This window comes from Drosophila novamexicana, unplaced genomic scaffold, assembly GCF_003285875.2.
Source record: "Drosophila novamexicana strain 15010-1031.04,08,12 unplaced genomic scaffold, DnovRS2.1 tig00000387-arrow-pilon, whole genome shotgun sequence".
Taxonomy (NCBI): Eukaryota; Metazoa; Arthropoda; class Insecta; order Diptera; family Drosophilidae; genus Drosophila; species Drosophila novamexicana.
Window position 1 is genome coordinate 2,023,089 of NW_020824800.1, and position 24,595 is coordinate 2,047,683.

Genomic DNA, 24,595 nt, shown 5'->3' on the forward strand with positions numbered 1-24,595 from the left:
ATTTTAAAAATGTTAGATTTTGCAAATGTGCACAGTACTTTCACATCTTCAACAGATTTCATTCGTTCCCCTAAGGGAAATGGATTCAGTGTGAATTGGCTATAACCACTAGCCTTGCTTTATATAGATGCTGTTTTTGTTTTTGGGCTGCAAGGAATAATAATTAAATTAATTGATTTTAAATATAGTAAATTAAAAATATGAACAGTGCATAGTTAAGTTTTCTATGTGCTTAGAAACATAAATGAATTAATAAATAAATCTGTGAGCCAAGTTCCAAAAATCGGAACCAAGTTCCAAAAATCGAAACGCTGCTAACTTGACGCACGTTTTCAATTACACATCTCTAATAAATAGTAAATATTTATTCTCAAACAATGAAGTCTGGAAAATTAAAAAGAAATTTTTGGCTCACTGCCGAAATCGAATGCATGCTTAATTTAATAAATGAAGTGAGACTGTCACAAGGATCGGCACACACTGCAACAACGCACAATACTTTTACACAAATTGCTAGCAAAATGAAAAGGCACGGATTTCCCAACAAATCGCCAACTCAAGTGCGCAGAAAATGGTTTCAAATGAAATCGGCATATCTTTGCTATAAAAAAGGCAATGTGGATCGTCTATTTTTGATACCGGAGAAATTTCGTAGTGTAATTGCACAATTTGTAGAAAATGGTAGTAAAATGCGACGTGCTTCCACGACCACACAACCGACTACTGAACGCAAGCCCCAGCCACAACGTAAATAACATTTTAATTAATTGAAAGTGGAAAGTAAAAATATTATTTTTTGTTTATTCCAGTAGTTAAACCAAAGTCAGCTGTCAGCACATTTTTGGCTCTTCTAAAGCAGAATAACAATTTATTGAATGTGGAATTCAACACATTGGAAGCGTCGCTTTTGAGCTATGAGCAAAGGTGCCAAGCAATGCGAGATTACAACATAATGAAATACATGACTTCCTGAGTTATTCGTATGTTGTGCCAATAAATTGTTCTTCATATAATATAATGGCAACACAATTGTGGCTACTTTTCTAACGAACTGAAAGGCGGAATATAGTGGACGTGTTCGACGTTTATTAGCTTTTAAGAATTGGCTAGGCCGCAGCTGACAAAACGTGAGGGATCTGATAAGGGGGGGGATGCCTTTGCACAGAGCTGGACTCCATCCGGACCGACGACTCTTGAGCTGCATCTGCATTCCAGCTACATTCCAGTCCCTGACCATAATATTGAATATTGCTAAGATTCATTCATATTCATATTGAGAATATTGAAATATTCCACACATCTGATATCAGCAAAAATATTGAAACTTTTCGTTTTTGGTTTTATAAAATAGTTTAATGTTTTGTTCGTACATTAACAAGCACAGATCATAACATACAATTAAGGTGTACATCGAGCATTTACAAATTAATTGGTTCGTAAATATGTTAATACATAAACATTTGACAAAACGATTGCGTATTATTAACTAATTTAATATGCGAAATAAATACATATTTTACTTTGACGTCTTTTTTACTTGAATACCATTGAAATCAACAATATATATGCGAATGGTAAACTTTGATATTTTTTAACCAATTTAAAATGTTATCTATATTATTACGTTAACTATATCAATTAATTGATTTATACGATCAACAATGTATATACCAAATATGAAGTTCAATTAGTAGATTTATGATATAAAAATCGGTACAGTCGATTGTTCCGCTCTGCTTTTTAAGGTGCTCTTCAGCAAAAAACATTTAGTCATATCGAGAACATATATTATTATATATATGTATGAATACAAACAAGAAAATATCATGTAAATACTCTGAAGAATATCACTGCATTAATGTTGCCTAGTGTATTGGTACATATTATCGTATTACTTCGATGTGTCTTTTTCATTTAATCTCTGGTGCGTTTCTCCTACGGAATTCCAGATGGATCGCTTAAGGCAGGCACATGGTGCTGTTTCTGTTGCTGTTGGTGAATGAGATTAACGCGCGCTCTCTGCTGCTCGAGTCGCTGAACATTAGCGGTCAAATGCGAATTCTCCACATACAAATCCTTCACAAGAATATCGGCGTTCTGAAGACGCTGCGTCTGATCGGCAATCAGGACAGCCTGTGCTTCAATACGACCGTGCAACTCGTTGAGATCCACTTGATGCTGTCGCCAGGATTCTATTAAATATATGGCAATGAATCAGTCAATGGTAATAATTGCTTGTTACGCTTACGCTGCATCAGAGTCTCGGTATATTTCTGCTGTTGCTTAACCACATTCTGTAAATGACGATTCCGCAGCTCAAGCTGATTAAGTCGCTGCTGAAGCGTCGGATGTGTTGTTCGCTGTTTAAAAAAAAAGGAGCAGAATAAATAAAAGATAATGCCTTATTATCAACGATCTTACCGCATATGCTTTCTGAAGAACTGGGCGTGCTTCCTGCAACTGTTGCAGTTCCATGACCAAACCGTCACGTTGCAGGCTCAGATCCTTGATCTGCTCCTTGAGTGAAAGCTCGAAGAACTTAAGACGTTTCAGTTCCTCCTTCAGAGCACTTGGGCTACTGCACTTTTCATGACTGAAGCAAGACGCTTTGCTGGTGGACACAACGCTGTGCGAATCAAAGCTCTTGTTCGATGCAGTTGATGAGGTCTCACTATCCGCGATTTCGCCTTCCGACGAGCATTTGGGCTTGCAAATGGGCGCCGGCGCACAAACACTCGTTGACGAAGTATATTTTGTATCACTGTTTGTGGGTGATTGGCCCGATGATAAAGTGCCTCGAGGCGTGGTACTAAATATTGATGTCGTCGAAGTTGTAAGATTGTTTCTAAAAAAAAAAAAAAAATGGATTTATTTAGTGTATAACAATTGGTAAGGTAATGACAGAGAACTAAAACTAAAGCGGGCAACAGTACACAGAATCACGAAAGCTCCTTGATTAAGGACTTTAAATATATGGTCGTGTATACCCAGATAAAAAACTTCTTAACTCTTACGATCAAGCTAAAAACTAGTTATTTTTAAAGTCCGGAGCCTAATCTAAAAGGGCTTTTTGATTGCTTTTGATGAATGATTGCAATTTGAATGAAGTCTATTTCATTCGACTATTTGAACAATTCGTTAATTAGCTTATGAATTTTCGTCTGCTTAAAGAAAATTTAAATAAATCTACAATCTCGCTTGTGAAGATCGGCCTTGAGTTGAGTAATAATTTAATAACCCTATAAATGTGTAGACCAGTAAGTTCTCAGACCATCAAACGAAACTACAGCCGGACAATTTTTGGCATTTAACAGATGCACAAACAAAGAAACGAACCCATTGAAAATGGGTAAAACAGGCAGAAGGTATCATTTGCGACCCCATAAAGTGTATATATATATCTTGATCAGCATCAATAGCCGATCTCTGAACCTAGTCGATTAAAATCCAATAAATGGGAGTACCCTCCAAACTAATTATAGGATGTTGATATTTCAGATTTGTCACGCACCCATTGAACGTTTTCAAAATAGTTTGACTTGTCTATCCCTAAGCCTTGGAAGACATACAATATCTAATATATTTCTAAAGTTTCAAGTATCTGACATCCTTCAACAGGATGGAAAAAAAAACGGAGACAAAACAAACAAAAATTCTTTTTAATTTTATTATCAAGTATTAAAACTGTTAAAATAGTGCTTCTAGCTTTTATAATATCTGAAAATCAAGCTTATACAGACCTAGGATATAATTAAATTCAGATCGTCGGCCTGATTATATTAAATTATTGGGTTGGAGTTAACCCCATCTGCCTTTGACAATTTGTTTTAGACCATTTACCTATTTTCTGAACACAAACTAAAGTAAATTGCTGTTGTAAATAAATATGCCTTTAACTTTGCTGAAGAATTGAAATTCTAAAAAATATATTTGGCAAATCAATCGAACCTAATTAAAAACTACAAATAGGTGTAACTCTAATGATACAGAAAAAAAGAACTATTAATTGACTTTTATTATGTTGATAATAAAATATTAAACTAGCTTAATATGAATTTGACAAAAGATTGAATCGAGGTGTTATCTAATTTATTTAACGTGCGAAAAGCACATCCACACATCCACTCATCCACTTATTAGCTAAATAATAATATTTAAATAAGATAAGAATTATAAGGACGCGGCACATAAACACATATACATAGAAAAGCAGGACTCGCAAGAGCCGCGCTGTACTTACCGGCTGGTTAATTTGCGGTTAGGGGACTCGCACAGGAGTGTCAAGACCTTGGGAGTGCTCTCCCCGTCAGCAGCATCGAACGATTTAAGAGGTTCCTGGATTGTGCTTTGGTGCCACAGGTAGCTGATGGGCGAACTGGCTGGCCTTTGACTAGACTGTGCAGTTATCTGATCGAGTACGTCCGGATTGAGCTCACATGCGCCAGTTAATATTTCTACGCTCTCGCCTAGGCGTGTACGCAAGTCTTCCACCTCACACTGTAATGCGTTTATTTGGAGAGACTTTTCTTCTAGCATGCGAATTGAGTTATTCCGCAGATTCGTGGCCTCCGCTTCGAGCTCAACGTATTGCTGTTCTAGCATATCGCGCTCATCAATTGGCGACAGCCGGCCATCTTTGCTAAACTGTTCCTCATATTCGCGCACCTTTTCCATCAACTCGGTGAACTTTTTATCGCTTTCCAGCTGCTCATCTTCATATAGGTGGCGCTCCTTATCAAACATTTGCCGTTCCTCGCTTAGTTTGGTTTGCCAGTAATCCTCGCAATCCTCGTAAGCGCGCTGCATTTGCTCCAAACTGTTTTCAAGCTCCTTGCAGCGTGTCTCCGGCGTGGTGGCACGACTATTGCTATCGCTTTTAGCAGTGTCGGCAGCCTTTGAGGTTGCCGCCTGTAGCTTTAGTTCCAACTGCTCGACGGTCAGCCGCAGAGCAGCAAGCTCCTCCTCGTGACTTTTACAGCATTGCAGTTCAGAGTTAAGCGCCAACCAATCGCTGCTGTTGTCACTGGACTCGCCTACTTCCGAGCACTTGCGCTGTTTTCCCAGCCGCGGACTTTCGCCAAGTACGTGCGTCTTGCTGGGCGAATCGCCTCGTCGCTTGGTGGCCAATCCGACGCTAACAGCCTCCAGTTCTTCACATTCGGCAGAGTCCCCAGCTGAGGCAATCACACCAACAGTTGCAGCATCCTTTTTTCTTGACTTTGTACGAGCCAGATCAACGTACAAGTTCTCAATTTCCATTGTTAGCTCATCGGTTTTGTCACGTAATTGTGCGTTCTCCGTTTTCAATGCTGCCATTTGCTCCATAACGACCAAAATCTCATCATCCTCTGAAGTCTTATCTCTGCCGTTGGCAGCATGTTCGCTGTTCTCCAATTTAATAACTGGCTCACACTTAGCCAGCTCCTGATTCAGCTTAATGTTCTGCTCCAGTACCTCAGTCATTTGCAGGTGGACCTTCTGCTGTTCCATCTCGAGTTCAGTATTTTCAGCGCGCACCAGCTCTAGCTCAGTCTTCAGCTTGATCTCCTCTTGCTCGAGGTTTCTAATCTGGGCTTCTAATCTCGCAGTCATGCTGGTCCAATGGTCGCGATCGCTTGAAATGCGCTGAGTTAAATCGCGCACCATACTTGCGTGTCTCTGCTCCAGTTGGTGGACTTCCTGCTTGCAGTTGTCCTCTAAAATTGCATGCCTTTCATCCACCTCGGCGGCCAACATCGCCACTCGCTGATTGGCTGCCTTATTATCAGATCGCAGCTTAAGATTTTCCTCATGCTGTTGACGGTATGCCTGTCGCAGCGATCCCAACTCTAAAGTTTGGAGCGCCACCAGAGCACGCAACACATTTGCATGTGGATCCAGCTCAAGTCCGCGTATCTCTTCTTCAAGGACTTTGGTCAGCTGCTGTAGGTTCACCTCCTCCTCGTCGAAGCCCAGAGCGTGCAACAGGCCTACACTATTAACTATATTTGCCATTTCCCAGGTGTCAACGATAACTTGCGCGCTAATTTTTTCCAAATGATGTGGGGTCATTAGATCTGTAAAGCATGAGCCGAATATTATCATTGTTAAGCCACAGAAAATTTATATCCCATAAAATACAATGAAAGGTGTACGACAAACAATTAGGAAACTAATACAAATAAAAAATTTTCAAATTAATAATCAACATATTGTTGACTGAATATTACAATTATTTAAGTTATTTATATTTCGATTGACAGCAAAGGAAATCAAATTTATGTGCAGTAAGCATCCAAAATGTCAAAGATTGTTTAAAAGTTTAACTTTGAATCAATTTCGCTTTGAAAAGCAGTTAAGGGTCCGCAAAGCTTAATTTGACTCCATGCCAAATGCAGCAAAAGGCAATGCAAAATTAAAGCCTACATAGTATATATATATATGATTAACTAGTTGGGCCGAAAATGGATAAACCAGAGAAAACTGTAAACCAAGTGATTAAGTGGCACTTACCTAGCGACTCGACGCTGCTGCACTCTTTTGTTGCCTCTCTGACATTTCTTTTGGTGCTGCTTTTGTCGACTTGCGTACCGACTGTCGTGCTCGCCGTTGTTGTTGTGGTGATCATTTTGGATTGCAGATTCTTGCGTGCCGGTAGCGAGGCGCAGCGCTTGAGCTTGCTTCCGCTGTAGTAGATGGAGTGCAGGAACCGGCTGCCAGGCAGATCACTTTGTGACGACGACCGTTGCACCTAAAAAGTGAGTTTAAAAAACCTAGTTAATAACTGCAAAAATTAACAACAAGGCGCTGCCGCTCACCTGGACGATGTGCGCGTTAAAGCCGTTAAGACTTTGCTGCTGATCCTCATCTGTATTATCCGAGTCCGTAACGGGTAATTCGTCGAGGCCAATCTGATGGGGCCGTGAGCGACGGCCATACTTCTTGGTGCCCACGATAAGCTTGGGCGAAACCTCACGATCAGACGCCTCGCCCTCCGGCAGGCTCTCCTGGTATGTGTTGGCAGGTGATTCGTCACTTATCACCAAAGAACGTTCTGCAAAAGAAAAGCCCATTAGTAATTAGCCTTAGATATGCTCGTCGAATTTCGGTGTACCAAAACGAGCAGCTAGTTTTTCAATAATGGGATCAAAAAAGCCCGAACACTGTTTGTAATACAATCGTGTGCCCATATTGTATCGTGAGGAGGATCTAATTGCAACTGTTGGACAAGCACACAGCGGAGCACCTTTAAATGCACAATTCCCGCCGCTGGCAGGGCACAATAACAGGCAGGTATCCCGGTTTAACCCCTCATAAAAGCTGATGAATTGCAACTCCTGTTTTATTATCTACAGCTGACGCCCGAGTTTAGGTAAAAAAATCATGCCTTACCTTTAAGTCCAGATGGTGTGCTTAATCCGGGCCGCGCTGTTGAGCCGTCGAACTCTGTGCCCAAGAAATTAAGCAGAGCTACCTTGAATTGCTCAAACGAAACTCCCAGCTTGGAGCTACCGCTGGCGGTCAGATTAGAGATCAGCGCCGATCCCTGATCACGCAGCTGCAGCAGCTGGCAGAGGCGCGTCAGCGAAACTTCGTCCAGCAGGCCGCTCTTGCGTTGCGATGTCTCGCAGCTTTGGAACATCTGGTAAAGTTTCTGCTCGTACGGATCGGCCGACACCTCCATTATCTACGGGCTAAGTCTATATCCGTCAAATGTATAGATACCATAATTAGTACTAGGAAAGAGAGTTATCTTTGACATAACAAGATTGAAATATATTTTAGCATATATGCATATATTGTAACGCCAAGCCAAAAAGTTATATGAAATGTTCCGCAGGTCACAATTTATGGCATTTATAATAACATATCTATAAAATTTAATAATATTCATAACTCATCAACGTTAAATTGAAGTCCTCATTCGAAATCTAAATCTAAATCTTATTAGATAGCCTTTTGCCTCTTATTTGCCAGAGGAAATATATGTACATATGTCAGCAAACGGATTGAAACATTGACAGCCCGAAATATTGAACGGAGTGGAAAGTCATAAATGCCATGAATAGATATGTACATATGTACGTACATACACATTTATGTTATGTACAATTCATAAACTGTGCACAATGATGAATCCTTCGATGTGTGGTACATTTCATATACATTCTGCATGGTTATTAGAATAATTATATAAAGTAAAATGCATTTGTACACTGTTCAGGTGAAATCGATAAAAGGCTACTATTTTGTAGTTGTTGTTGATGTAGCCACGGCTTTTGGTTTGTTGCTCGGTTTTAACATTGGGTGTTGTTGTTGGTAAGTTTAGATCGGTAATATGCACTTGAAAATACACAAAATCATTCGATTGCACAGTCAATAATAAACCACTAGATGCGTAATGGTTAAATTGGTAAAAACATAATGTATAATAAACGAGCACAGTGGCGGAGTAACGGGGTCTGCGGTCAGTTTATCGATATATTTGTTCTTTTGGAGTTGCCTGACGTAACGCATTCTCATTTGCTCGAATGTGAAGAATGTGTTTTCTTATGGGAAAACGTACGGGCCATATTTTTCACATTAGACAAAAATGTGACATTCGTGTTCATTCATGTGAATTAGACAATATTGTTGGAAAAATCAAAAATCAAGTAGTACACAGTTCAACAGCAATATTATAGGCCGGCTTATGAACATAGAAATTAAATACAAAAAACAACTTTTATTTACCATTAGGGTTTTAGCCCAACAATTTTTTATTTAAATATTTCCCTTTCTAGATGTAAGGGTGCTTGCATTCAATCCTAACACTGTTTCAATTATTTATTATTATTTAAAATTATTTAGTATATTTTTCTTATATTCATTTTTAATTTAAATCACAAGTACATATGTATTTTATGAATTTTTCATCGTATTAAGGCATACAACATATTTCCTGGATTTGTGTTATTGATGTGAATCATATATATTAACTGTTTTAAGTTTGTTTGTTTTTCAACACCGGCATGGAACTTATCGAAATTCATGTTAGGAACACCCCTATCTTACTTAAAATACAAATAACACTACAGGGCTGCTCTTCCTGTTATCGATAAGCCACCACAAAAAAAGTAGCGATAGCTTATCAGCAACACAGCGACATAAAAAAACATTAGAATAAGACTTAATTTTTTTTGTAATTCCTGAAAGCTATTGAGTGTAAAAGCAATAATATGTTTATTTTAAAACCGACAGCAACAAAGTGTTAGCATTCAATATTATTTGTCGTTGAAACACATTGTCTCAATCTTCGCCACGGCCTTGATCAAAGAGCCGTCCGTGTAAATAAATTGGATTTATTACGAAACTTGGATTTACGAATGCAAACGCTTTCAAAATTTCGCTAAAGTTTGTCTCTCATTCTGGCTCCACACCGATCAACAGGATCAGAATGGCCATGCATTCATATATGCGGGCCAACCCGAATCAAACTCAAACAAGCAGTGCAAACGAGAACTTGAGTGCGGATGAGGTGAACGACTTCCTAAAGGACAAACAGGCATGGGAGCACGCCATATCGCTCTACCAGGGACCCGATCCGCTAGATCACTGGTACAATTATATATGCTGGTACGAAAACCATGCACATAGCGATCCCGAACTTAAGTTCCGCGAGACGCTCGAACGATGCCTCACAGTTTACGAGCACAACGACTATTATAGGCAGGATGTGCGCCTTGTGCGCCTCTGGCTTAAATACATTGCAATGCAGACGGACCAGCTGCGTTTCTATCAGGTTCTATTTCAGCGTGGCACCGGTCGCCAGGTGGCCGCATTCTATATTGGCTGGGCCAGTTACTACGAGGCGCACGAACAGTTCAAGGATGCTGAAGCAGTATTCAACCTGGCGTTCCAAGAGAAAGCGCACAGCAACGCTGAGCTGCAAAACGCCCATGCCAAGTTCACATATGTGCGCTCATTGTTTTTCCAGCAGCAACAAGTGCAGCAGCAGCAACAGCATCAACATCAGCACCAGGCAGCGTCTCACGATGCACTGCAGCAGTTGACCACATACACACAAACCCATCACCTACAGCAAGAGCATCATCAGCAGCAGCAGCAGCAAGATCATCACCAGCAACAGCCAGCCTACCCGAGTCCTGCGACATCCACACCATTGAGGTCTCATCACCTTCGCCAAGATAACTTTCATCAATATCAGCAGCATCCGCAGGAGCTTACGTATCTCTCAACTGCACAAGAACACCAGCAGCAAGCGCCGCAACAAACTCACTACCAGCATCAAGAACAGGTAATATTTGAAAGTGATTTCTCAGAGAGATTATATCAAGCAGCTAAATTACGAAATTATGCTAATGATCCGGAGTTGCAAGAAACTAATTTCCAAACCCACATTTGATCCCTTATTTTCCCGTTTAATATCAACAAAATCAGGGCTAACCGAGTCTGCTTACTCTTTTTCCAGCCGACTCCTTCGGCACCAGCGCGCTTTGGCCAGCAGCTGCATCATCCCGCATTTGAAGCTGCACAGAACCAATCGCTCGGGCACTCGCACTATTCGCCCATGTTGCACCAGAATCGGGTAAGCAGCACTTAGATATTGGCGTATTGCTTACTGACTACTGCCCACTTTTTAGACTCCCGCAAATACGTACCTCGGACCACAGCTACAGGAACAGGTGGCGGTCACTGGAAGTCCTAGCGAGGGGCAACCACAGCAGCAGCAGCAGGAGTCCTTGGCGGAAGTTGGAGGCGTGCGCTTGCCGCGAAATTTTCATGCTTACGGGCGGAACAACCACGAGACGTGGAAGCCAGCACTGACTCTAGAAGAGCCGGACGACCCATCACGCGTCTGTCACTATGCCAAACAAATGGTGTACCCAGCAGGCGTGGGCATCGAGTACAGTCCTGAAGAGCTGTTGGCGCGCAAGTACACGGATCTGCTGAAGCAGCGGAAACAATTGGCGCAGGCGCAAGCGCCGCAACAGGCACTCAATATCAAAGCACAAGAGCAGACCCAAAAAGAACCCACTTATCCAGATGGGCAGCAACAGGATCTCTCCAACTCCTATCAAAAGGAGACAGCCTACTGCATGACGGCAATGGATGGGAAACACTATGCGCAAAACGTTGAAAAATCTAAAGAAGCAAGTTCTGAAGTTGGCGCTGATGAGGGAGGGGAGGAGGATAACCAACCAGAGCAATCAGACGAAGAGTCCGACGAGGAGGGTTCCGATCAACAGGACAACGATGCAGATGCAGAGCCGGCGAAGCAGGTTTACTCCAATGGCGTGGACGTGGAAATGAACTTTAAAGCACAGACGACCTTTGAGCAACAGAATCGCTCTATAAAGATGAAATTTAAAAAGGAACGCACGCTAGAGTGTAGCCCATATAGTGCCTATACAATCGAAAGCATTTACCATCAGCATCAAGAGTTGCCTTCACCAGCGGCACCAACAGCCGAACCTATGCGCAAGTATGCTACCTCGTCCAAGGCTTTGCAAGACTATAGTGGAGCTACGACAATGCAGCGCCAGCGAAACGAAAGCCATCATTTCCACCCATATATTCTGGGCCACACCTCCACACCAAAAAGCACAGCGAATGAGAGCAGACGTGCGCGCGCCAAGGCGAAACATGGCAACAAGTTTCAGGCTGAACTGTGCAGCAACAGTAACTCATCCTGCTCAGTGGCGGACCAGGTGGCAAATGGTGTCGAGCCTGGCGTTGTCCATGCCGATTTTGAAGCTGCCTCTGCACCAATACACAACGCTACCTTCAATGACAATGCCAACTTCTCGTTCTCCAGTGCCGGTGGCCTGGACAATTCGAATGGCTCGCTAGCGCTGGCTGTGGATAGACTTAATTTCCGTGAAGCCACACATGTTGCTGGCGTTGGCAATAAATCGCTGCCTGCGCACAATAATAACAACCACATGCCTGCACAGAGCACAACAAGCACATTGGCGGACTTTTCCACATTTCAGGAAAACTCATATTTCGCTACACAACACGACGCAGAGGCACAGGAACGCCGTCTGTCAAAGGCGCTGGAGACAATTGCCCGTCACCTGGGCAAAGAAGCAATCGATCCGTTCAACAGCGAGCTCTGCCGCGCCTTTTTGACTAAACTCAATTTTCCTGGCGACAACGACGCCCATGCCAGCTATAAAGTTGTGCAAACACCGCTGCCGAAAATCTCCAACACGCGCACCCTCAGCGTCCTGGAAGGCGTGCAGTTCAACATTGACAAAGAGGTGGGTCGCGGATCCTATGGCTCTGTCTACAAGGCAACTGACACTCGCACCGGCAACGTTGTGGCGCTCAAGTACCAGAAGCCGCCAAATACTTGGGAGATCTATATATGCGATCAGGTGAATATTCAGACTTGTCAATCAATACTTTATTTGCTTATGTGTAATTTTTGTTTAAGGTGCTGAGACGCATACGGGAGCCGGAAGTGCTGCCAGGACTTATGGATATATCGACTGCGATTATAGCACCGAATGCCAGCCTTATTGCCACTGAGTTCTCGCCTTTCGGTTCGCTGCTGGACATTAATAATAAAATACGTCAAGCCACCACAAAGGTGATGCACGAGTCTCTGGTCATGCACTTCTCATCGCAGATCTGCAATATTGTCGATCATTTGCATCGACAGCACATCATTCATGCGGACATTAAGCCCGACAACTTTCTGCTAATGCGCGTACCAAGTGTGGAGAATGCCGAGCCTTCGCTGCGGCTAATTGATTTTGGATGCGCCATCGACATGTCGCTGTTTCCCGACGCGGAGCACACCAAGTTCCGCAAGGTGGTGCAGACGGATGGTTTTACATGCATCGAAATGCAGGAGGGCCGCTCCTGGTCATATGAAACAGATCTTTTTTGTATTGCCAGCACGGTGCACGTCATGCTCTTTGGCGAGTATATGCAGCCGCAGAAACGAGCCGCCGGTTGGGAGATACGTCAAAAGTTGCCGCGCTATTTAAAGAAGCACGTGTGGTCCAAGTTCTTTTGCGATCTGCTCAATATGCAAGCCGACAAGTTGCCGCAGCTGCAGCAAATGCGCAAAATCTTTGATGAGGAATGTTGCCGAATGGACTCGGAACTGCAGAAACAAATACGCACCCTCTCTAACATTCTGCATCGGCGATAACCAACGCCAGTGTCATTAAATCCGTTATCCATTGCAAGTTATTGCATTACCAATTGGCTCTTCTGTTCGTGCGAGTTAAGCAAAAGTGGTGTTACCTGCCAACGCATACAAAAAAGAAATAGTTTGCTTTTTTTCTTTGATTTTCCCTAAAGCATTTAACACGTCATCTTTTGGTTGTCTACTTGCTAACAATTTTAATTACCCCCTTTGATTAACAATTACAATTAACATTTGTGAACAAACCTTTTCAGAATTAAATATCATTTTATTTCAATGTACAAGTTCATATAACAAAGCTTGCTTCATATTAACAAGTGCGTGCACTAAATTTAAATATATTTAAAAAACTATGGTTTTATATAGATTTTAAAGAACACACAAAATATCATTTGTATATCCCAAGCATCAAGCAAATTTATATTCGAACAACCAAAACTATGCCAAAAGATTAATAATTAACATGTTTGAATATAATTGTTTTTAACGACCGCTGTATTTCAGATTCCTGTGCAACAAAATATATATATATATATATATATATTTATAATTAGTTTAAATTCGAGCCCTTCTTAAATAACCTGCGAATTACGTACTGAATTGAACATGGAATACATTGTAAAAACTATTATTTATAAAACGTACTTAGAAAGAACATAAACAAAGCAGCCCAATTAAATTCTCCGGCGTTAATTTCGATGATTTTTCAAAAACTGGTAAGTTTCAGTTTCTGAAACACTAGTCAATTATGAAGAAAGAAACGCCAAGCAAAAACAATTGATTTATTAATTCAAAACGAACTATCCATTATTCAATTTGGTATACAATATTAGGTACACAATAGAAATGGCTTTTCACTTGAAATAGTTACGAGAATTTTCGCCTATATTTGAAAGTGAGAAACACTTTTACGGACCACCAAATAGATGATTTTTGATTTATATTAAGTACTTAAGTATTTACATGTAAATATATACAATGAAAATGTTCGTGCAAATAAGATTGAATAAAGAATAAGCTAAAAAGAGTAATGTAATAATTTTGTATGTACAGGAGACAGCAGAAAACTAAAAAAAAACAAGAAAAACAAAAAACAAATTAAATGTCTAACGAAATGTAAGCAAATCAAGTATATATAATATTAAGTAAAACGATAAATAACTCTAAAAATTAGAAAATATATTTAAAAAATGTTAAATAAAAACAACAATCCACACGCGAAGTGTCAAATGCGCGGCTATTCGACCCTCTACTCACGAAATCGCGTACTCTTATACTTGTGCTCTTATACTTACACTCGCTTCACACTAGAACATACTAGAAGTATAAGTCCGTGTGGCTTTTGATGAGCGAAAAGCCACTCGGTTGGCGAGGCGTTTAAAGAGCCAAACGCCACACTAAATAGTTCGCGTCAAATTAAAATAGATGTAACATCCATCCTTTTAGTGTTAATATTCTTGTGTGCTAGAAACCATAAGGTATATATATTCCTGATCAGCATCAATGGCCGAGCCGATCTCACCAGGATCTCCGAACCTATAAGAGCTGCAAACTAGAAATTTGAAATGTAGTTTCTTCTAGTGCGCGCGCGTAAGAATTTCCGTATTCGATAATCGATAAATTGTCCCGTTTCTAAGTTATCGATGGAATCGTTATCGAAATCTTGTTTCTGTACAAATCTCTTAGGTTTTAAGAGCTAGAGTCACCAAATCTGACATGTAGCATTTGGAATAGTATATACTTATGTCAAGTATCTTTCGGGAGTGCCCGACTAAGAACAACATCAATTGCTCAAGCTTTTAGCCAGCTATTTACCACCTATTTACTAGCGAAATTTGATAATATATAAGAGCTACAGACTTCTGACGGATGCCGAACAAGAACATATCTATTGTACACAAAGCTAGTCCAATATACCCTTTAAGCCATTTTCAATGTGTTGAGGGTATTAAAAGAGAAAATGATCGTCGCAGTCTATTTTTGCAAATGAAATGCAAATGTCAGTTAAACAAAAACGGCAAACAAAATTCACAATTTGGCCCGCTTCGAAATTGTCAAGTAGGTGCCACAAAGCGCGGCGTGCAGCAGGCAGCACGACAGCCGCAGCGTGCAGCAATAGTGTGGCAATAATGCTGCGCTTGACCCACTTTTCCTTTTTGCCAACAGGCAGGCAGGCAGGCAGGCAACGGTAAACAATTTCCACCCAGCTAGCGACTGGAAAAAGTTGCAGCTTTTGTTGCAGCATGCAGCACACACACACACACATACACATAGGCATAGACATACACAAATGCACATGCATGCACACATACACACACACTTACAGTGTTGCGCAGCGACACAAAGTCAAAGTCGACGCCGGTCTCTAACGACGTCGCCGTTGCTGCCGCCGTCGCCGTCGCAGTTGCCCACGTTGCGCGGTTGCAGTTGCATTCGTATTCGCATTCGCATTCGCATTCGACTCTCGCCAAGTGAAAGTAAAGTGGGACAAATGTAATTATTATTGCTTCTAGTAACCGTAACCGAGTTAGAAGCCCCGATTGCGGTTGGAAAGTTGGCAACAACGTCGACGCCGACGCCGACGTCGACGCCGACATTAGCTTTTACACAATATTTTATTCAATCAAATTGCAAAGAGAAAATTGCAGCAAATGCTTGCAGCGGCAGCGGCAACAGGCAAATAATGCAACACGTAAACTTTCTATTTTTTGTGTGTCGGCTGCGACGTCAACTCTGATTGCAACTGCAACACACACACACACACACACACACACACACACACGCACACATAGCTCGTTTAGCATAAGCACACACACACACACACATTTGCGAGTATTTCTAAGTATTGCTGTTGCATGCATAAATTAATTTGTATGTGTGTCCCAGTTTGCGGCACGTTGGCGATTTGCTTTATGAGTTTGAGTGACAAATTAGGTTGCGCCGAATTCAATTGCGATTCGAAAGTAAAGTAGTACGCATATCGATCTAAACTTAAAGGGAGTACACCAATCTAATCTTTGTGCCCAGGGGAACCCTTTCGTGTATTCCCATTCAAGAGCTGTAAAAAGGGTATATTGGTTTTGTGAAGTATATATATTCTCGATCAGCATCAATAGCCGAGAGTTGATCTAGTCCGTTCGTCTATCTTTCTATCCGTCCGTCTGTTCGTTCGATCTGAAGCTAGAGGGAAATTTGGAACGTAGGTCCTCCTAGACAATTAATAACTAATCCCGTTTCCAAGTAATCTTTCAAAATCGATATTGAAATACTGCAAATCTTTTAGGATTTAAGAGAGTCTACAAATTTTAAATGTAACTTCTAGAATAGAATTCATACATACATACATAATTCAGCGTATTTCGGGCACTACCGACTAGTGCACTACCGTTATTATTCGACAGGTGGAAAATGAGTGGGAAACTTTACTCTAGCTCTTATACTTTCTGAATGCCTCAATAACGATTTGGCTACTGATGCTGATGAAGACTATTTATTTTAAATGGGGCTAGAGATGTCTCCTGCTGGCTATTACACATATTTACAAAAACAATTTTCAAATGTCATGACCAACTTGGCGCGTTTGCCATTTTCCCCTCATTCCGTATTTGTGCTTGTGGTATTAGTTGAATATGCAACAACTGTACTGCAACAAATGATCAGCAAAGCGAAACTGGAAAAATAATTAAGTAATTTGAAGTTAAGAAAGTAAAGTAAAAAAAAAGGAGGCTCTAGTCGGGGGTTGACGACTAGCAGATACCCTGAACCCTCTACTAACTATGCCCAGCAGTTAAAAAAGAAATTACAAAAAAAAACAGTTCCCTCAATAGGACTCGAACTTGTAACCGACAGTGATACCAACAATAGGACCCTTATGGAGAACAAAACGAATTAAAATAGCAACAATCGGAAATTCTTGAAATTTGCGCTAGCTGCGGGAAACATGTGACCAGCCAAAATACGTTTTCTTCAATAACTTTTGTGTTTCTTAACCGATCTTGATGAAATTTTCACCAGTAGATCTTATTGTGCTATAGAGTTCTCAAAAAGACAATTGATTAAAATTGTGGCTCAAATTGGGCGGCAATGCAAATTGGCAGGTGGTGATAGCTATAAAATGAAAGTAACTTAATATATATATACAGAGACAGTTCAGAAAGCTACATATCAAGTTTGAGATTTGCTCAAAGAACAGGATCGATTCTTAGCGATAACTTTGAAGCGGGACAAGTAATCGATTATCGGAAATAAACTAGGAGGATCTACAATTTTTGGGTGTAAAAAGAATGAAAACCGTTGATTGCTAGTTTTTCATATCAAATGCCTTAGATTGACAGAAAGATGATTTTTTTAATTAAACAAAAATTATTTAATAATTACAAGAAAATAGAATAAAGTCAATGAAAGATAGATAGATTGTTAGTCAGAAGAACGCAATGCAGGAAATCTAGAATTTGTTCCTGGCTTTTCGTGTTGTGCATAGGTAAGGACTAAGGACACGCGTTCAACCGTAAAGTCAACGCCGAAAAGCGTTCTCTAAAGTATTATCGCTGTCGTGACGTGGCACGGTTCGTCGGCCCTCAAAGTTACAACGACTCAGAGGACACTGGCCGCGTCGCGCCGCGCCGCGTCTTCGTCTGATGAACCGCCCTCAGACCACGCCAGGTTGTTTCCGTCGACCAACCAACACCCTAAAAGCGAAAGGTTACTTTAACAAAAATGTCTGCGCTAAGTCTAATAACCTTTCCCTTCCACCGAACAGGGCCAGACGCCGCGCACATCCAGAACAACGACAAGGACAAGGACAACAACCCATCTGACTGAGGCAGAGGCAGAGGCAGAGGCAGAGACTGAGGCAGAGGCAGAGACAGAGACAGAGGCAGGGCGTCAGCCGCCTTCGCCAGCGCATCTTGCTGCCCTTCCCAGGCAAGCTTTGTGCGTGTGCGTGTGTGTGTGTAAAGTATGTATGTAAGTGTGCATAAAACTAATAAAATTTCCAGCCAGCATGCATGCACACATACATATGCACATTAACATTGATTCGTATTTGTTGTGCCCTGTTCACGATTGAAAGGAGCGTATTCGACTATTTCAAGTATTTTGTGATATTCTCGGATCTGAAGCTATTTGGACAAATATCGGGTTTCTATGTCATATATGATGTCACTCTCACAAGTACTCCCGACTTTATGCTCGACACCGTGACAAAGACAATTCTTTATAAATATATCATTTGTGTTTTTGTGTTTGATTTTGCGTTTGCAGAGCAACCCGATGCAGTTAGCACAAACGCTCAAAACTGTTATACAAGCTTACAGTTACTTTTCGTCTCCATGTCTTATTAACCAATGACAAGCAGGCAGGCAGAAGATCAAATGAAGAGAGAAAGAGAGAACGACACATGCACATTGGTTCCAAATGGAAGCTAATATTTAACGCGATAACAATCGTAACCCAAATATAGGTATGTATTTACGTAGATTTCTAGAGAAATGTCTATCGAAATATGCACGAATATTATTATTATTATTATTATGTATCAACTATATCAACATATAAATGCTGTGTTTTGCTCCACTGTGAAGTGGTCGATGGCTCGCCGCCAGCCAAATGTCATTGCTCCCCGCTGGCAGGCTTAACCTTGAAAGTTTAGCTGCCAGGGCAATAACAAAGAAAAGGACGAACAAGAAACAGAAGAACTGAGGGCGCAAGCGAGATAGCAAGCGAGACATTGGAACAGAGAAAGTTTCAACAGGACAACAGTACACAAGCAGCCGTTAGCCTTTTTTTTTCGGCTGACTTACAGTTAGGTTAAGTTCATTCATTTTACACGCATCGCGCCTTAAGTTGAAGACTGTAAAGACTAAGACAAACACAACCTGGCTGAAAAATGTAATTAGAATTATTTCATGTGAAGAGCGCAGAAGGCATTTTCATATAATATTAAGCATTGTAAAATCTTTGACATTATATAACTATTCTTCTTCATTATTAACATAAATCGCAATGTTATGCCCTGGGTCCATTGAATACTGCTACAAAGGGTAGAACACGACATGTTGTATGTTGCAAGGTTTGTGTTGCAACATAAATCTCCTACACCCTTATTTATGCATATATTTTTGATCAAGTCGCGCCGATCTCGTCAACTATAGCTAGGAACTGGAAATTTCGAATGCCTATTTAAATACATTCACAATTTATAATTTTTATAATATCTATATATTTTTGATATATATCTATAACTCTTGTAGGTTCTAATAGGTTCGGAGATGCATAATTTTACACATTACAGGACCTTCAATGGGGGCTCAGCGTATAGAATTTACTCTGGGATAAACCCATATAGGTACTAAAATAATTATTGTAATGTTATGCACGTGCAATGCATAGAAAAAGAATGTTAAGACAAATGTCGCTTTGCAGCAAAGAAATGTTAACTGAATATGAGGTCGAATCTCTAAGACAGAAACTAAGCATAGCATACCAATTGACTTGGCCAAAAAAGAGAAAGTGGACCTCCGTTAAAGATCACTAAGCGCAAAACGTTCAGATAGGGACACAAACAACAAGAGCAACATAAAAAAAAAAAAATTACCAACAGCATAAAGCAACGGGCCAAATAATGGAACTAGGTCGGTTGCGCTGTGTTTTACTTCGAACATGTTCGATCTGGCCTGAGTCTGACACTGCAGTTGCATCCAACCCCACAGCCCGCTCGCACATACATACATACATGCATACATAAGCAAATGCAAGCCGCGACTCTTCGGGCTTTCGAAACGACGCTCTTCGTGCTCAGAACACGAGCGTGTGTGATCACAGGAAGCGGCAGTATAAGTTGTACTGCGACTGCGTGAGTTATAATTTTAAGACGGATTCAATGAGATTGAATAGAATTTCAAACAATATTGACTGTTCCAATGCATGTATGAATTTCCATTTGTTTTCATGCATGTACATACACGTACATGTGTACATACATGCATATATACTGACTATCAAAATTATCAACTGCAGTAAAAGATACAAATAACTGGTAAGAACGTTACTTAACATTGTAAATACATACATACAATTTATAGATGATAACATACATTTATACATGGATAGTATGTGCATACCATATGTACACACTTAGTTTATAACTTACACATACATACATGCATGTATATATGTCTGTGTGAATTCCAGGTTTTAAGAGCAAGATTCAAGAAAGTTGAAATTTAGCTAAATATGCATCTCGGGCACAATAATATCTTCTATAGAGCATTTTATCAAGATGGGCTGCGAAACAGAAGCCAGCGCAAAGCGCAAGAATGTTAAATTTAAATGTGTACATGGGGTTTTTTTCTCTCTCTCTTCATTCTATTAATAGAATTGCAATTCCGATTGTATGGCATGCTGGACTGTGTGTATGTACTGCAATTTTAGTACATTTCCCTTTCATTCTCATTTTCTTATAAAGGACATTCGAAATGACACATTTCTGACCCAATCAATTATATGTATAACAGTTTAATGAGCCGCACACTGTTATACGAAACAAATTCGTCGTATTCTAATTGGAGAATTAGAGAGTGGAGATTTAAACAACCATTTTTCTGTCAATTCACCACAGTTACGGGTGGTAAAAAAATGTTTCATAAAGTACACTGAAAATGAGCTTGAACCCGAAACTTCTTCCATCAAATCCACGAAGGTTGTTTTAGTTAATTAATTAATTGAAACAAATAACGCAGTAAATGAGTTGAAAATGGCAAACAAAAACCGTTTTCCGCGAATTTCCCACTTTCGTGGGGAATTTGCCGAAATTTCATCACAAGTTCAATTCGGTAATTAAAGCTTGCGATCTCTTGTTAGTCATTTTAAGTCTATATAGGGCTTAATTAAGATATGCAAACTACGTCTAAATATGTACATACATGTGTACATATATATTTATATAACTATGCAAATCGGAAGGCGGGGCACTACTTTTGATTGTGCTGGCAGAACGAAACAATCTCAAGGTCTTGCGTCAGAGCATTTGCAATGTTGTGTGGGGTCAGGCCAATTCGAATGCGAATACAAAATGTATACATACACATATGCAGATATGCATATGTACATGCATACATACATGTATACACGGTTACGTGCGGTTACTTCACACACACCCATTAAAGTTCTTACCAGTACATCTGTATATGTGTGTGTGTGTGTGTGTGTGTTCTTATGCGGGTGTTTGTGTGCAAGAACTGTAGATCTGCCTACCATAACTAAGAAGCGAATGAATTAACGTACGTACACAGCTAAAGCTGCAGTTGTTGCTTTAGTTCGCATTTATAACTTCACATTCGGTGGCATCTGGTCGTACATAGCTACATACATACATATAGATACGCATATACATGTCTGCTTTGCCATGCCTACACACATACATATATACATACATGCATACATATCTGTTTCACCACATTCAGTTGCTGGCAAAGCGGACGATCGGCAGCAGGTTCAAGGCCAACGCCAGAAAGGTTCGAAATGCCCATGGTGCGTCTGTATGAGTGTGTGAAGAGACACGGCATTAAAAAAGGAATAACTATAAGTATGCATTTATACATATGTATGTATGTGTGTGTGTACATACCTATGCATGTGTGTGTGTACCACGCCCCATTATTTGTATGTACATACATATGCATGCATAAAAAAGGGAAATTTATTGCTGGTCAACAACACCGTTTAGTGGCGCTTATGTAATACGATCCCAAATGGGGGCGCTGATAAAGAGACGGCTTGCAGCTCCACCGTAAATACAAAATATACACATGCATACTTACATATATAAATATATGCATTCATACAATATTATGTACGCATTGTAAATAATTGCATACATGCATATGAAACGTGAGTGTATGTGAGGACTACATTCTATATTACATAAAGCAACAAGAGACTACAATAAGAACAGACAGCGATACAAATGCAGTCTGAACGATAATTCTGCTCTCAGAAGTTCGGTCGAAAAATGTTCTCTTTTTTGCAAGCACGAAAGGCGCAGCCATTGTTGCTTATGCTGTGTGAGCGTGTGAGTGTGTGTTCGGTTTGTTTTGTGTGATCGCAGAGTTAATGCACTCCAAAGAGAAGTTCAAGGCTGAGCAAATCAGTCGCTCACTCAGTTTGTTCATTTTCATGGCGTCAATAAATATGTTGTATATGTATGCGCGCACACAGACAGGCCAGACCGAGAACACTGATACACATTTATATACATATATGCATGCGTATATATGTATGTATTTTCAGTAAGATCATTTTAGCTGCAGCACAAACAACTACAGCAAGACCAAGAAAGAGAACGAAGATTAAATTTAGTAGCGTTATTGGTGTACCCTTATAAATAAGCCTAAAATTGCACAACTGGGCTTAAGCTCAACAGAAAACAATTCTTTTTATGTAATCACAAATTTAGTAAAGACAAGTAAGAAAGCTGTATTCCAGTGTGCGCGAATATAAAATCCCCTTCACCCCTCCGAAATCTTTAAATTTCAAATATAGTCCAATAAGAATTCCAAAATGCTTATGCACGCACTCACAGATACCTTATAATAGCTAACGTAAATACATGTTTGGTATCCAAAAAGGGAAATATGCCAAATCTAGACATATTAAACGATGATATTTAACTTATAAGGTTTTTGATTTATGCTTAAAAAAGCAATTCTCAACGATTTTTGTTTTATAATTTATAAATGGGAAGGGATAGTAACAAAATATGATAAGCTCGTTTATTTATATAATATATATATTTATATATTTCCATAAAATCGATTCGAATCGATATCGAAACCCGTTTTTTGAGAACATTATCTATAAGGTTTTGAAAAATTAAAAAAAAATTGTTTTTAAAAATTTAGTTTTGGGCTCTGGGTTTTTCACACATTTTAATGCCAAATGCATGCCCTTAAAGTTTCATAATGATCGGACAATACACACCGATAAGCGAAAGCATTTCGCACAGTGTGTGGCTAAAGGAAGAAACAGCGCACCCGCAGCTTAAACTGCGCAGTAAGCGGCGTGTGTATATGATATAAGTGTAAATGCAAAAAGCAATATATTTATTTATTTTCATTCTTTCAGTGCTGTTAGTATTTAAATAATTATATAATAATATTTTACAATAAGCATGCAATATATACTTATAGAGCGGTCATGGTTGACATTTTTTTTGCGACACCGTCTCAGCACTTTTTGCGCTCATTGTTTTTTGACCTGCGAGAGCGAGTTTGCCAAATCGTCAGCCAACGACAAGCCTCGAAAACGGAACGATCAGTGCAGCGCCGTCGCGCGCTCAGTGTGCAACGTATGTATGCATGCGTGTGTGTATGTGAGTGATTCTCACTCAGAGATATTTGCATGCATGCATATGCAGAGTGTGTTCTCGCTCTCCCAACTGTTCTCACTGCACTCCTAGATCTGCATGCAACTGCTCAACCAATAAGAAAGAAATGTACTCTCAATGCACTCATTGATTCTAGGCGTCGAAATTGATGTGTGTTCGTTTGAGTGTAAACAGGCAGGAAGGCGCAAAAATGTAAATTTTGTCAGTCTTTAAAATTCTTAGGCAAGCCGACGTTGACTCTCTCAGTAATACATCTTGGATTTTCTTTACATTTTAAATTTAATATTATTACTTAACGTTTGTATGAAAGTTGTTTGTTTACCGTCCGATCGGCTTCTAAATAATTTTCAAAGCTTTTTAAGAACATTTATTTTACTCGTGCCACGGGCAAGGCCGGGTTATATCCGCTAGTATATATATGTATATATAAATATATTAATTAGGCTACCTTTATTGCATAAACAATTCAAATAATGAACGTCGCAGATTTGGTTCAATAGCCGTACGTTGTTGTTGCTGCTAATATTGTCGCTGCTATGGCTGGCAACTGCGCAAATTGTTCAGCCGAACAAAGAGTGGGGGAGAGCTTGCTCAAGAGAGGAAGAAAGAGTGAGAGTGCGAAAGAACAGTTTCTGGTTTATGACCAATGACCAATAAACCTACTGCTTGATACAGACTGCGACTTCAATGCGGTTGCAGCTATGCATTGGGTATTGCAGTCTCTCTTTGCCCCTCAAATTCTGATGCTGGCGTTCTAAATAAGGCATTTATGCAGAACTGCTGCGCTGCTCAAAAAAAGGGATAATATGTATGTATGTTGTTCTGCCTTGCTGTTCTAGTGTTGGTAAATACTTAAGCCATACACTTAACATGTGTATATGTACATATATTGTATACATATATATCATATCTACATACATTTGCATGTGTGTGCGTCTGTTGCGCATTTTTCTTATTCTTCGATTATTTCGTAATAGCCGCATCATCCGCCACGAACGGGATAAGGAAGACAATTGCAGTTTCGATCTTACATATACATATGTATGTATGATTGTATTTGGAATGTG

General features: G+C 40.1%; 3 protein-coding genes and 1 long non-coding RNA gene across 6 annotated transcripts; 3 read left to right on the forward strand and 1 right to left on the reverse strand.

The window, feature by feature from the left end:
• The first annotated feature begins 356 nt into the window (after positions 1 to 356).
• Positions 357 to 1,024, forward strand: LOC115759723. Of its 2 annotated transcripts, none has more exons than XM_030700739.1 (2): positions 357 to 747; positions 810 to 1,024. In XM_030700739.1, exons 1-2 carry the CDS (start codon positions 378 to 380, stop codon positions 971 to 973), a joined length of 534 nt encoding a protein of 177 aa, XP_030556599.1. In that variant the 5' UTR covers positions 357 to 377; the 3' UTR covers positions 974 to 1,024. The 2 variants fall into 2 exon arrangements, with proteins under 2 accessions (XP_030556599.1, XP_030556600.1); XM_030700740.1 differs by having other exon boundaries at positions 813 to 1,024.
• Positions 1,025 to 1,107: 83 nt separating this feature from the next.
• On the reverse strand, positions 1,108 to 8,358 carry LOC115759722 (blastoderm-specific protein 25D). Its single transcript, XM_030700738.1, has 8 exons — positions 8,195 to 8,358; positions 7,372 to 7,679; positions 6,798 to 7,033; positions 6,493 to 6,730; positions 4,241 to 6,056; positions 2,422 to 2,845; positions 2,249 to 2,360; positions 1,108 to 2,192 (listed from the first exon to the last, which is right to left on the reverse strand). Exons 2-8 carry the CDS (start codon positions 7,661 to 7,663, stop codon positions 1,936 to 1,938), a joined length of 3,375 nt encoding a protein of 1,124 aa, XP_030556598.1. The 5' UTR covers positions 7,664 to 7,679; positions 8,195 to 8,358; the 3' UTR covers positions 1,108 to 1,935.
• Positions 8,359 to 8,907: 549 nt separating this feature from the next.
• On the forward strand, positions 8,908 to 14,242 carry LOC115759889. The gene is made up of 4 exons (XM_030701005.1): positions 8,908 to 10,276; positions 10,451 to 10,567; positions 10,623 to 12,362; positions 12,422 to 14,242. Exons 1-4 carry the CDS (start codon positions 9,416 to 9,418, stop codon positions 13,145 to 13,147), a joined length of 3,444 nt encoding a protein of 1,147 aa, XP_030556865.1. The 5' UTR covers positions 8,908 to 9,415; the 3' UTR covers positions 13,148 to 14,242.
• Positions 14,243 to 16,925: 2,683 nt separating this feature from the next.
• LOC115759890 lies at positions 16,926 to 19,106 on the forward strand. 2 transcript variants are annotated; one of them, XR_004017557.1, is made up of 4 exons: positions 16,926 to 17,845; positions 17,904 to 18,109; positions 18,407 to 18,605; positions 18,727 to 19,106. It is a non-coding gene; the product is annotated as an uncharacterized LOC115759890 (long non-coding RNA). The 2 variants fall into 2 exon arrangements; XR_004017556.1 differs by having other exon boundaries at positions 17,904 to 18,605.
• The last annotated feature ends 5,489 nt before the right edge of the window (positions 19,107 to 24,595 follow it).